Raw genomic sequence first — 14,349 nt, forward strand, 5'->3', positions numbered from 1 at the left:
TCAGAGTGTCTCGCTTGTGTTGTGTATGTCCAATCGATTCGTTCGGTTGTGAATTCATTACTCCAAAGAAAGTAAAATGAAATGATACGAATTGACGGTGAAAAGAAAAAAAAACGAAGAGAAAAAAAACTTGTCAATGCTAGAAATGGGAACAGGTTTATTTGCTTTAGTGGTAAGGAAATTCAATATTTTTTTACGATTATACATTATTGTAGGTAGTAATAATGAAAAAAAACACATGACACCCCTATAAAGACGACTCGCCGTGAACGGTCGGGTTTAAGTTGGAATAGTTCACATTGTTGTTTCCGTGATTGCACTTATCGAATCAAAATTATGGCGAAATGCTGTCGCTTCTCGCCGCCAAACTCATCCAATTCATTTTTTGTATTCAAGTGTTGCTTGATAGAAATCTTTTTTCTTTTCAAACCGAGATAAAAGAAATAAGTGTTTTTGTCTCTTCTCTCACTCAATTGTTTACATTTTTGCGACAATGTAAAAAAAAATTATGATGCAGATAGAAATTTTTTAATATTCAAATAAGATGTATCATAGATAATGCGAATATAATCGGATTAAAGTGTTATTGAAACAAGTTCGAGACTTTGATGTTTATCTGCAGTTGTTTAATTTGTACGATTGTTTCTTTAATCAGTCTTATATATTGGCAGCTTTTCAACTTATCAACAAGATGGTGATGACAAATCCGTGGGACAAACACGGATTCATATCACTAACAACAATATTAAATTTAGCTACCGTAATTGCTTCCACATGCTTTTTTTTTATTCGCTTCTTCCATTTTTATCATCTATTGAACAACAAAACAGCGTTAACAGAAAAAAAATGATTACTTTCGATTCAAAACGACCGATGCAATCAATTTATGTGGTCACGGCAATGGGAAATAACGTATATTTTATGTAGAGGAACTAAAAATTACCGCATGACCATCCACACACATACATTAAACTTATAATTTTATTGGCATTCAGAAAAGTGGTTTGTTTTACTCACAGAAGTTGGCATGCACAGCGGACGACCAGTTTGTTTCGTGAGTTCGTATTTTTCGATTATCATCATTCAAATTGAGCATAATTAGACTATTGAACTTTTTTGCTTTGATTCATACCTGGCCAACGGCAAGATCAACAAGCACACTCTCGACAAATTTTCTTATTAACATCGTACCATTCGGATGCGATTTTTAACTCTTTTATCACTTCATATTGGTCATTCGTGCAAATGAGAAGAGTTCCACGAATCAAATGAGTTGGAAAATGATTTGCGGCATCGTTTGTAATAATATTGTAACACATCAAGTAACGATTAATTACACCCATTTCAATCAGTGACTTTTTTTCTGAAAGGGTCTATTTACATGACATTAAAACAGCATCAATCAAATTAAAATTTCAATTGTATTTTATAACGAATGATTAATGCAAAAGGGCCAATTAGACTGGATTAAAATTAATTAATTACTGCATTAAGTTGGATTTAAAAAAAACTGTTATCAACATTCTTATTGTACATTTCTTTCAATTTTATTGAATCAACTCAATCTTTTTTCAAGTAGATACATTTTCATAGAATTTTTTAAAAAAAAGGAAAGTTGAGATAATCTTCTTTCATTTGACTTCATAAATAATCTTGGAGCTCTATTTGCTTGTTTCATTTCGTATAATTTCTAAAAAAATTTATTGAATTTATTCATTTTTCTATGGAATCTGTTCTTTTTTCTATGGAAGCTGGAGAAGAGATTTAGTATATTCCAAGACTTCGTCGCGACAAATGTGGAAATTATTCATTCTACAAATCTATTTACAATCTTTAGATTAAGATACACAGAACAAATGCACACCTTCTCTCTTGCAATTTTTTTTAAAGCGCACTCTCTTCGCCACCTCACCATATATGACCCGCAGCTAAAAATATATGAACTGAAACCGATATTAATTACAACTGTTTTCACACTGTTAATCCAAGATTGATTATGATCATAATCGTAGCAATATAGTAATTTGTCTTGTTTCTTTCAACAAGCTTCACCTTTTTTCTACCTAAAAAAAGAGATAATAATCTATGTAAAACAATACAAGAAAGCCTGTCATTTATGAGATGTATGTGAATGCGTCATTTCTGAAGCCTATATATTTCCTTTAAATTCTACTGTTTGACAATATTTTAAACAGATTTTCTAAATTCGAATGATTTCCATCAAAATCTTAGTTACAATGTAATACCCCAAGTGACATAAAACACAAAAAAGAGGTTAATCAACCATACCACTCTCTATTTTTATGGCATACAAATTAACGCAATTTCACATTTGTTTTAAAGAAATCTTTTTATTTGACCATGTTTTAATTTATGTATAAAGTGAATTTAGTCGTAGAAAATTTATTACTTTTTAATCACATTTGCGTCGCGAACGATGGAAAAATTGCAAGAAAAACCAGTTTATCAATAGAATGCAACCAGGAAGAAAAGTTCAAATGAAACTTGATGTGTGTGCATTGTACACGCAAACTGCGTAAAAGAAATTACGCGTATCATACGTTGGAAGAAATTACATAAAAAATCATTAAAAGCGCATAATTTATTGAAAATTGATCGATATATATATTTTCTATTCCGTATTGCCTTTAATAGAGAGAAAAAAATAATGCGAATCTTTGGGCATTTGATTTCGTAGACGACGCAAAATGACGGAAGTTTTTGATAATAATTTCCAATCCATATTTTGTTTGCGGTGAGTTTGTGTTACGCAACCTGTACAACCGATTGAATTAGATACGATGACCAATTTACCCCTATGGAATAGCCTTTATTAGAGCATCTTTTTCGGTGAAGTAATTTTTGTTGTTTTTTCTTTTACTCCAATGAATGTGGAAATGCAACGATAATAGTTATTTTTCTTCAGTGTTAGGCTGGGAAATAAATTGAATAGTTTGCAAATAAAAGCTGCTACTTTATCCATTATATTTATATGAAAGTGTACAGCCGTCCGATGGATAATATCCATTGGATATGTACGCTATACTCGATGAGATGCAAGCAATGCAGAATGAATCGATTGCGTGTTTGGGAAACATGTTTTCGAACACGTCAAACGTGACAGACTATTAGACAAATGAAAGTAACTAACTGGTATAAACGAATTAAATAAATGAATTAAAGACGCGACAAGGAAAAAACTAACATCCAACTGATTGATTGGTTGAAAATATCAAATAAACTGGAACTATATACACAATTAACAAAAAGATCAAGTCACTTTTATTAGGTAAACGTGCTGAAATCTGTTGACACTTTTCACCAAACTGATATTGGATTTGATACGTATTTGTTCCACGAACTGACGAATTTCTATGATCAAACACAAGCGGTTTATTATCCTATAAAAACTTTTCTTAGACGCTGAAGACTACTTACAATACTCTTTTCAATGAGTCATGTATGAAAATAGTTCGCTTCGAAATTAATTTAGTAAATAAACCATTTGAAATTACGATTTATTTATGATTTATATGAAAATATCATTACAAAAATCGACAAAACAATGAATAAAATTTATTTAAGGAAGTAAGTAATACTTTGCGGTAACCAACAGTACCATATTTAATCATTTTCGGATGCAGAATCGGTTGAGGGACCACTGTAATATAAAAAAAAGAATTAAAACTAAAAACTATTTTTTTTGTTCTTCTTGGGTTTTCACTTCAATTATTTGCAATACAACCAAAAAACATAATTTCACTTACACATATTCTATATCGTAACATACTGGACACACGTTTGAAGTCAAAAACAATAATGCTTGGCAAACCCCACAATACCGTTCATCGGGATTACTAATATTCATGCTGTTTTTTTATTTGTTTCTTTAATTTCTCCACAGTACTTACAATGTGAATGTGAACTATTCGACGGCAAAATTAAAGTAAATGTCTCTTCTGAGATAAATGTCAATCTGACATGTTGAGATTTTTATATCTACTGCAATTCGCTTGAAAATGAATTGCTGTTTATATTTTATTTTGATTATTTTAATATTTGATTTGGTGTTGTTTTGAAATCACATTGAAATGTTTACCAAAACCAGCAAGTGCAATTTTTCAGTGGAAGACAATTTTCGAAAGCCCAATATGTGTATCATCATTTAAAATGCAACTCAAGTTCTTTTCCATTACTTCATTATTCAAAAGAACAATTCAGTTGAATTTTTATTTACTTCAAATCAATCACACAAAATTGATTATAATACAAAATTTGTTTGTTCTTTACTCTTTCGTGCAGTTAATTGTGCTTTGTGCTTTGAGAAGCGAAAAATTGTGGAATATGCGATAATAAAAAAATAAGGTAAATTTCGCCACATCATTCGATTTTTGAGCATAATTAATTTTGATCTGTTTGAAAATTTGCGATACTGAATGACCACTAATCAATATTATATGTTTACTTATGACTTAAATATTATTCCACCTCGTAGAAATTCATAATCGTCGGCTGGTGAATGCATTACTGTTTTACACTTAAATAATGAATACACTCCTAAAAGAACTGATTTTTTCATATTTCTAGCAATGAAACATTTTTTGGCAATAAACCAAAATACTAAAATACTCTGATTTTTACTATAGATTTTTTATCCTTTTTATATGCATGTATAATATTTTCATCTCGGAACCTTTTCTTTACCTAAAATCAATGTTGAATTTCAAATGAGCTATATATGAATTTGCGGAAATGTTAATAGTAATCAATATTTGTCGTCTACAAGATTTCATACAGTGAAATTCATTAGATTCTTCTATCGTGGATAAACGTTCCGCATTAAGATGTGATGCTTCACGTAAAATAGTATATTATACTGGAGCACGTTTCACCTATTATGGCCGCCTGAAATGTAACATATTTTCGAAATTGCTATTTGCCTGTAAATTCTTCCTCTATATTTGTTATTCATACCAGAAGCATATCGGTATATCGAAGCGACATATTTGCTTGGTTGCTGATTGGGTTCGACGTGACTGAAGCTGAAAAGCTTTCCAAATTAGAAATTGAGCTGAGAGCAAATTAAATGCCTTATTGCAACAGTTGTTGTCAATCGGTTTCTGATCAAAATGCATGCAATCCAAGATATGAAATTTAAAAGGAATTAAACCGCTTACATTTCAAATGTACTTTTCGACAATGCCGAATCTAAAACGCCGCTAGACATCATTGTGAAAAGTAACAATAAACGAAAATCATATAGTTTCAGTTTTCGGTCAATGAAACCACATACCACAGAATAAGCAAGTGATTGTTCAATATTCGTGCGGTTGGCGTTGTTTTATTTTGAACACCGTGTGCGGCGATGGAAATATGAGAAAAATGAGAAAAATGTTCAAATTAAAAGTCATTTGTAAAATGCTGCAATGAGGTAAAAATGCGTACGCAGGTAGCTTTATTGGCCAATGGTTATGTTTTTCGTTAAGTCCGATTTCATTGGATGTATAAGAATGTGCTGCGTAAGATTTAAATGATTGATGCGCCCAGATGTTGTACACCGCTATTTTTTTCCTTCATTCACTTTCATTTGTACAAATCGAAAGTGCGTCGCTTAATGATTTTCGTGTGACCACAAACCGCAATTAGTAAATCGTTTGCATTTCAATTGAATTTTTTTCCAATTAAAATAACGTATTACGCAAGCAATTAAAAGAAATATTATTATTATTATGGGCTATATTATACGATAGAAAACTTGAGCAAATTTATATGTATGCTTAGCGTTTTAATGCTATTATTAAAATTGAAAAAGAGTCATTTTCTAACCGAGTTTTTTTTTATCCTTGCTCACTTCATCGAATCGAGATAAGATTAAGTGCAACTCTTTACCGGTTTATAACTTTTACTTGTCAAACTAAACACTAACTATCTCGTGAGCGTCCGAATGGTCAATTTCTTTTTCGGTTCGATGTTTATATTTCGCCATTATTCTTGGTTATTATCAACGCCGATTTGAATCAATTCTAATTGCGTGCATGGTAAAAAGCCATCGAGAGGTGGCTGCGCCTTCTTTTTCAATTAATTATCAATTAATGCGATGTTGTGACGTTTACGATCTTTGACGCGCGTACATGTTTTGATAATGACGCGTGTTTTATCGCTGCGTCTGTACCTACATTTTTTTTTTTTCAACCAACATTTTATTATCGTTTGTACTATGTATATTTTTCGAGCGAAAATGAAACCAGCCATTAAGTAAAAGTGCAACAACAAATCGGTCGTTGTGTGACTCGTTTTCACTCTCTTTTCTTTCTTTATTTCATCTCGTTCTCTTTCTCAATCGCACATTTTCACAATGTCTCGAATGCCATTCTCTGATCTCTGTCACATGCAGCTCAAATTTATGGTTTGTGAACAAAAAAGAAGAAGTAATCCTTTTTACCCATTGCCATCATAAGCGACGATTTACTTTCAGCCAATTTCAATGAATGAAACTAAATATGGCAGAGAAGATTTAAAATAAATGATAGCCCATTTCTGTATCACAATGTATGAGAATTATACCGAATCTCGTAATTTGTATGCCGGTTGATCTTATGAATAGCGTTGTTATTATCATGGAACTCACATCGATCACATTCACACGCAGCATACGCTTGAACATGGTTAATTTGTTTTGCTAGTTCCGAATCAAGAATTGTTTTATCTTCACAGCTTCAACAAAATATTCATTTTTATTCACTGGCCGAGGGTGACATAGTCAACAGTAGGTTTACAAAAATCGAGTAGGTGAAACGAAAGAGAGAAAGGGCACATGAACAAAGTTTGTATCTTATTTTATGATTTCAATCAATTTTATTGCCCATATGTATTGAATCGAAAACGGTAACATTTTGAATTTTAATGCGAAACGACAAATCACGGTAACGGTTGAGCAAATATATGCTTTGGTTCAATTTTCAATGAGTAAACATTCATGTCTCTTGATTTTTTGTTTTGAACGGAGTGTGAGCGCCAGTGAATGTGGCCACAGACAGCCTCACATCATCAACGCACCATCAAGCGCATTTATTCGCTCGTGCACCTTCGACACGTTTAGTTGGATCGTGTGGCGTCTGTACAGTAACTCTCTTTTCTCGATTTTCTTCGACTCGTTAGTATCGTTTTCAGTTTCTTCGTGCAATTTGCAATCGATGTGCTCTCTTTTTGGATGCAGTGTTGTGCTGCCGTGAAATTGCTGGATTTTTCGTTCGTTGCTGGTGCTGTTGCTGCGAACACCGACAACAGAGTTATCTCAATAAGCGGGAGGGGACTATTTAATATGGAGCATTTTTAACATTCTAGATCAGTCATAATTTGTGTGTGATAATTGAATGAGCGTGAGTATCAGTGGGTCGCTGTTATGAATACCATTGATTAGTTGGCTCGAAGCATTCAACTAATTATTATTATCGATTCGTTTTTGTTTTTAATGATTTGTTATTACCAATCATTTCCCATCGTCGTCATAATTTTTTCATCATCTTCTTCATTTTGCATCGCAGTGGTTGTCTTCATTACCGCGTCGAATATATGAAAGAATGAAAATAACAGTAAACATAAACTAGTAATAAAAGTGAAATTATATGTTTAAAGTGTGATCGTTTGAACGGCTTTTCGCAATGAAATGGGAACAAAAACAATAATAATGCAGCATGATATTGACAAAAGAAAAACACACACAACACCATACGTTAAACGATAAACAATGGAAACGTTTAAATTTAAAATGAAATTTCCTAGCGGATGCCGCCTCTTAATTTTATTTATTTCGCTCCAATTTTCTCGCGTCCATACATTTCGGTCAATGTATCATATAATATAATTCAAGTGCTTGTTCATAGTTAAAATCGACTTAAATACAAACATACACACACACATTTATTTCTTTTTGTTTACATATCAAATTCTCTCTGGTTCGCTCCCGTGAGCGGAATTTACATCGAGAAAGTGTTGCATTTAATGAGACCAATTCGAAACTACGAATATTTATGAGTTATTAAACGATTCAGTACAACGTATACTTTGCCACTTAACGTTTCACTTTCAACCGACGGTGCAAAGGAAAGACCATTTTTCAGCTTCCGTGACTCTAATTCAACGTTCATTTACTCACATGCTGAGTATAAGTGTTTTTAATCATATGTTTGTTTTAATCTGATCTCATTTTAAAATGTGGCGTTTTTTTTAAATATTACGAATGGTTTATGTCATTTCAATAACAACTTAATTACTTTATACTAACGAGAAATTTACAAGATCAAGTCGATCATTTCACCGCAACGGTGACATTTGCGTGCAGTGAACAACGGTCGGTGAAAAAACTCAACACATGAAAATTGATCGTTTGACATTTTTTTCTTTTTACTTTTGAAATGACGAAGAAAATTATTGTATAGGCTAGAGAAAATTAAAGTGTAAATATACATTTCAAGTTTCTATTGACTGATGGATGGAAAGTATATCAAATTGTGTGTGTTTTTCAATGGTTCACACTCAATTATTACATCACACGAACGTTGATGCGCTTGTCAAAAGAAACTATAATTGAAAAATTCAATCAGCCAATTATCATTGGATTTCGTTACAAAAAAAATCGCATCATTTTCTCGCAACGTTCGTTGCCAAACGAATTAAAAGAAAATATAAGAGCTGTTACACTTAAATTAAAAACAAATCATTGAACACAACAAAGACCTTAAGCAAGTATTTTGCATTTTTTAGGTACATGAAAGAAGCGAGGGACAAAGACATCGACAAAATCAGTTTTATTTTTATTTCATGCTTTCCAAAATGCTTGAAAACAAGGTAATTCATAATTTCCAGATTATCATCAACGTAGCAATATAATCGTGACTATTAAATGTGAATCTATTCATATAATTTTTTTAAAATCTAAATATAAATTTTTTTCTCATTCGAAAATTCGTAATGCAATTGTTTTAGATAATTGTACTGGCGTTATTGATTACCGGATGTTATTCAGCCGATGACAATACAAAAACAATCATTACAGTTAACGCAAACGCAACAAACACTGACGCAATATTTAATGAAACGATTTCGTCAACCACCAAATTACCGGTGTCATCAACGACTACTACTACTCAATCAACGACGACGACAACGACAACCGCGACACCAACAAGTGAATCATTTCCATTGTTAGAAGATTTAGTGTCAGCCGAACAGGCAGCCGTGGATAATGATAAAAATTCCAACGACGAAAAAAATACCGCAAAACGAACAATTAACAGTAAATTCACTGGGCCAATTGTTGTTAACGAAGAGGTTAATTTGTTTAGACCAGCCGATGATTTTACGCGAAGACAGCGGATAAATGTTCAAATTATTGAACCAGAGGCGCATAATAATGGGCAATTTTTAAAACAAACCGTATTTATTCGGCAAGAAAATAATACAGTGGTAACGTCAAAAACTACAACCACTTCAACAACGGAACGCCCATCACGGCGCAAAAATATTGTAGCCGAACAAAAGTTTTTAGCACCAATTCAGGTTGGTTCAAGACTATCGAATGATGGAAGACCAAAACAATTACCCGATGAGGATTGTGATGATCCAACCGATCGACCAAATGTTGGTGTAACCGAGCGACAAAATCGAGTTTTAGAAAATGTTGACATTCAACAAAATACGAAAATTCAAAAGATCATTTACAAAGATGAACCAAAACAAAATTTAGTATTTGGCGCTCGAGTATCAAGTACTACACGAAATCCATGTGAGCAACCTTGTTCAACGACAAGAGCATACAGGCCATCGCCACGAATAAAAACATTTAATACAACGCCGTTGCCGGCACCGCGTACTTTTACAACACCACGAATTGTAACGACACAAATTATATCGACTCCACGCGTATTAACCACACCACCAACATTGATAACATCCACTGTTACTCCTGTGCCTGTTCAAGCACCTATAAAACCAGTTACAAACTTTGTTCCGGTACATCATGCCGTCGTCACTGAAAAACCAGTCTACATTCATACTCATTCACAAGTGCCAATTATTCAAAAACAATACGTACAATTACCACCGCAAATCATCGAAAAACCAGTCGTGCATAAGGAAATTGTTCAACTACCCCCACAAATTCAAGTTGTTGAAAAACCAAAAGTTGTCATTCAAAAGGAATTCATTCCTTCGCCACCGCAAGAGAAAATCATTCCGGTTGAAGTGGAAAAATTGGTGGTGAAAGAAGTACCCATTACGAATGTCATCGAAAAACACATTGAACATCCACCAACGATTGTTGAAAAATTGGTGCCATATCCAGTTGCGAGCAAACCAATTGAAGTGGAAAAAATCATTCACGTTCCTGTTGAAAAACAAATTCCGGTTTGTTGATTTTTGCTTGTTTTTTCCATTTTATCTGCATATTTTGCTTTCTTATGAATTATATAAGCACATTTACTTAGACTATAGAAAAAAATGCTCAATTTTATTTCAGATAAATCACATCGTTGAAAAACCCGTGGCCGTTCCATACGTTCAATATGTTGATCGTCCAATTCACATTCCATATATTTTACCTGTTGAAGTCCCTGTGGCTTATCACTGGCCCTTTTTATGTTCGTATCAATTTCATTTTTTTTTTTTTGTTATTTATATGATCTCTTTTTAAATTCGAAATGTGAAATTACTTTCAAGGCATTGAAAAACCAAAATTATATTTCAATCGGCTATAATATTATTATCTATCTTTTTCTGTGTAATTTGTTTATAGTAAAGCAACCGATGCCACCGCCGCAAAAGTTTATAATAAAAACAACAAAATATGGCAAAGGGCATGGTTTATTCGATTGGAAACACAATCATCTAAAGCATATAAAACACGTCATTATAAAAAAGCCAAATCATATTCTAGCTGATGATATCATAGCGCCGCCAACGATAGACTCAATTGGATTATTACCGCCACCGAGGTAAATAAACGTATTATTTACATTTTGATGATATCCACTTATACGTTTTTCAACACCTCATTATTTTTATATCAATGAGTAATTCATACTGTGAAACGAATGATTCAGATAATTATAGTACTGTTCGTTGATTGGAATAATGACACAAAGAAAAACCGACATTTATGTAACGATATTATTTCTCTTCGCAGATTTCAACCATATATAAATGAGGATTTCGGTCCAAAAGCGTCAGCGTCAATAAATGTGGTGTCGGCCGTTTTGCCAAACTCTGTGCACAGCAGTCGGGATCAATTTTTCGAACCATCGCCAATTAGCAATGGTTTCAGTGGTTACGATAATAAGCTGAAATTTGTTGATTCATTTTCGAAAGATATCCGATGGGAGTATGGTTTCAAACCGCCACTCGTTCCAAGTGTAGCAATTGATGAATTCGGAAATCCACTCAACGAACATTAAAAAAAACCGCCAATTTAGCCATAAAAACAAAATACAAATTAAAATCTGTACATATCGAAAGAAAACAAATGTTGTTAGCTAAACTGATTTCATATGGATTTTTTGGAAACAAATTCATACATAATCGATGATAATATTATCGAAATGTTGACTTTTATTTTTTATTTTAAGTTTTAAAGTTGTTTTATTGACAATAATACTCTTAGGATTACTACTAATTGAATGAGTTGATTTTGTTTTGAATAAGAATGGACGTTAGATATTTTTTCTAAGTAAGACTTTTCTTCATCCATTCTCTAGCTTGTATGTAAATACATATTTATTTTTTATATCTATTTCGTTTAATACGACGATATAATTTATCTAATAATAACATAACTCTACTTAATACTGATACATAAATCAGTCACATCATATCAAATTGATCAAATTTGGTTGTAAGTCTCATTTGAGAGAAAAGAAAATGGATTTTTTTTGATAATATTCATTGTCTTTTCATTTTCACATTCCATAAGGATCACTTTATTTTTGGTTGTAAGCACCTATGGTTCATTTCTAACCAAATATGATTCATTTCTTATCGTAAATCACAATATATTTGTCATTAAGATTGTGTTGGCTTAAATTATCCTTTCTTATTATTTATTGCCAGCAATTCATACATTCCATTTGACCAGGCAATTGAATAACGTAATAATTTTATTAAGCGATGAAAAAATGTATTAAGGATGTACCTAGAACTAGATAAAGAACTTTTCGATCAATCAAAGTGATTCTTTTTTTTTGGTTTTCAATGAGTATTGTTCGAAGGGAATAAGATAACAAAGCACGTGTTCACTTTAGATAATGTCTACGCAATTGGCGAATTGGTTAAACTAAGATAGACCTTTCCTTACAAAGAAAATTCATTCAATAAAAAACACCCATTATGAGTCATAATACGAGCTGCCACATCTTGATTGCCTCTATGCAATTTCACTAATTACTACTAATTGTCTGGCTACACATCTTACTCGAAACTTATGGGAATATTGAGTTTAAAAAAATGGTATAAGAAATTATTATCGCCTACACTTCTGATATCATTTATAAATGCAATTCAATCGTTGATTAAACATTTATTCAAAAGAAAGGCAGGTGCATTTTAGGTAATTGCTAAAACGTGTGTGAACAACTTGTGGAGTTTGACCTCTTTTTCTTTATATTCAAGGGAATTTAAACCGTCGGTATTGTATCGTAAACTTCCGTTACTTAGAAATGCAATTCGATTTTCACTGGGCGCCTCTTGGTTATGTTTTAGCATGGTGTATTGACTATGATCGGGACCAAATCGGCAAATGTCAATTTTTTTCGCCTGCAAACGCTCATAAAAATCATCATCTTCACCTCCCCAACCTGAAAACTGGACATTTAATATGTGTGATTAGAATATGACATAATTTATAAATAAAAACACTGAAAACTTATAATGAAATAAAGTGACTAATGATTTTAAAAAACTATTTTTTCATCATATCGATGAAACCATATCATTAAACAATTGTTAGTTATATAATCAATAGCATGCAATATGCTTTTTAATATAACCCCGTAATTCATAGTCAAATTTCTAGTTCTATTTACCTTATTCGACATTCCGTTGATAAATTGATAAACTTTGGTTTCCATAGATACAACACCTCCAAACAAACCGTGGTACAGCAAATTGAACCGAAATTTATCCAAACTTGAGCACATATGGCGGGGTTTACGAGTGCACACATAGAGATTTCCCAGATTCATCGGCATAAGATCAACATCATGCAGAATCAGACATGGAAAATCAAATTGACTAGCGTATACGAAGCCGATATTGAAGAGCATTGCACGATTGAATGGTTTTTGATCGTATTGTTCGATTACGAAAATCCTGTAGTGTATCAGTTGTTTACGCAAAAAGTTATGAATATATGTGAGAAACGCGTCCAATTGTTTCTCTCTTTGTCTGTAAACAACAATAACGGCCGTACTATATTTTGGTGCACATGTCGATGGCATCCATTCGCCACCCAATCGTATATCACTTCCATCTAATAACGTACTGATGTACGGTTCACGATACATAAATTGATTTTCACTTATCACATTGTTGTAATCGCAACTGAGTTTGCCAGCAAATTGTTGGGTCACATTTGGTGTTGTTCTCTCAATAAGCTCATCCAAAATCTCATCGGATGCTATGTACGGATAATGCGGCGCATACCGATTTGGCCAAATACATATTAAAAATGTAATAGATACGGCAAATCGAAGCCAATTCTGGCGCAGAAAATGAACCAATTTTACGATGAAAATTTTACATAAATTCAACCGCATATTTAATTAGATGTGTGTGTGGTTGCCTTTATCCGAACATGGCACAGTGTATAAAACACCGCAATACGCTAACACAATTTATTTATTACTGTCACTTGGTATTCATTTAAACGTCTTGTTTTGTACAACGGCAATGTTCACATGAAAATAGTGCAGTCGCGTGATAAGTGTGAATAAAACCGAACCGTTGCAGAAAAATGATGACAGCTATGAAACGTCACTTTTTGATGGTTCAAACTGATCCAGTTTACAAAGACAGCGGATGAGATTTCAAAAATGAATATTATTTAATGAGAATATTTTTTTAATTTGAATTGAAATTACAAAATTTTCGAATTGATTTGAATGGTATCCGCTGAAATCTCATTTATTTATAAAAAAATGACAAAAACTCTAACAAAAACCAAAATATTAAAAGAGAAAAATCCGATGCATATTCCAATGTGATATGTGAACGCAACTTCATGTCGTTTCAAACAAAGCACTAAAGCGGTTCAGAATTAACAAGAAAACATTCAGTATGTCACACGTCACACCCAGCCTC

The 14,349-nt window shown here is 32.6% G+C and overlaps 2 protein-coding genes across 3 annotated transcripts; one reads left to right on the forward strand and one right to left on the reverse strand.

Annotated features, from left to right (window-relative positions):
- The first annotated feature begins 7,069 nt into the window (after window positions 1-7,069).
- LOC116340470 lies at window positions 7,070-12,389 on the forward strand. Of its 2 annotated transcripts, none has more exons than XM_031766982.1 (6): window positions 7,070-7,379; window positions 8,764-8,847; window positions 8,986-10,404; window positions 10,517-10,637; window positions 10,793-10,991; window positions 11,183-12,389. In XM_031766982.1, the coding sequence occupies exons 1-6, from the start codon at window positions 7,374-7,376 to the stop codon at window positions 11,448-11,450; spliced, it is 2,097 nt and encodes a 698-aa protein (XP_031622842.1). In that variant the 5' UTR covers window positions 7,070-7,373; the 3' UTR covers window positions 11,451-12,389. The 2 variants fall into 2 exon arrangements, with proteins under 2 accessions (XP_031622842.1, XP_031622841.1); XM_031766981.1 differs by lacking the exon at window positions 7,070-7,379 and adding an exon at window positions 7,414-7,592.
- Window positions 12,390-12,548: 159 nt separating this feature from the next.
- On the reverse strand, window positions 12,549-13,962 carry LOC116340472 (beta-1,4-N-acetylgalactosaminyltransferase bre-4). The gene is made up of 2 exons (XM_031766985.1): window positions 13,074-13,962; window positions 12,549-12,852 (listed from the first exon to the last, which is right to left on the reverse strand). The coding sequence occupies exons 1-2, from the start codon at window positions 13,803-13,805 to the stop codon at window positions 12,595-12,597; spliced, it is 990 nt and encodes a 329-aa protein (XP_031622845.1). The 5' UTR covers window positions 13,806-13,962; the 3' UTR covers window positions 12,549-12,594.
- Between the last annotated feature and the right edge of the window lie 387 nt (window positions 13,963-14,349).

This window comes from Contarinia nasturtii, unplaced genomic scaffold (genome assembly GCF_009176525.2).
Source record: "Contarinia nasturtii isolate CC-2019 unplaced genomic scaffold, AAFC_CNas_1.1 Cnas_scaffold_695, whole genome shotgun sequence".
Lineage (NCBI taxonomy): Eukaryota > Metazoa > Arthropoda > Insecta > Diptera > Cecidomyiidae > Contarinia > Contarinia nasturtii.

Bases quoted from the DNA above. Each gene is read 5' to 3' on its own strand.
- LOC116340470 (XM_031766981.1), top strand. The intron at 8,848-8,985 runs GTAATTCATAAT...CAATTGTTTTAG, and splicing joins CCAAAATGCTTGAAAACAAG to ATAATTGTACTGGCGTTATT. The intron at 10,992-11,182 runs GTAAATAAACGT...TTCTCTTCGCAG, and splicing joins GGATTATTACCGCCACCGAG to ATTTCAACCATATATAAATG.
- LOC116340472 (XM_031766985.1), bottom strand. From the start codon at position 13,805: ATGCGGTTGAATTTATGTAAAATTTTCATCGTAAAATTGGTTCATTTT. The intron at 12,853-13,073 runs GTAAATAGAACT...TTAAATGTCCAG, and splicing joins TCAACGGAATGTCGAATAAG to TTTTCAGGTTGGGGAGGTGA.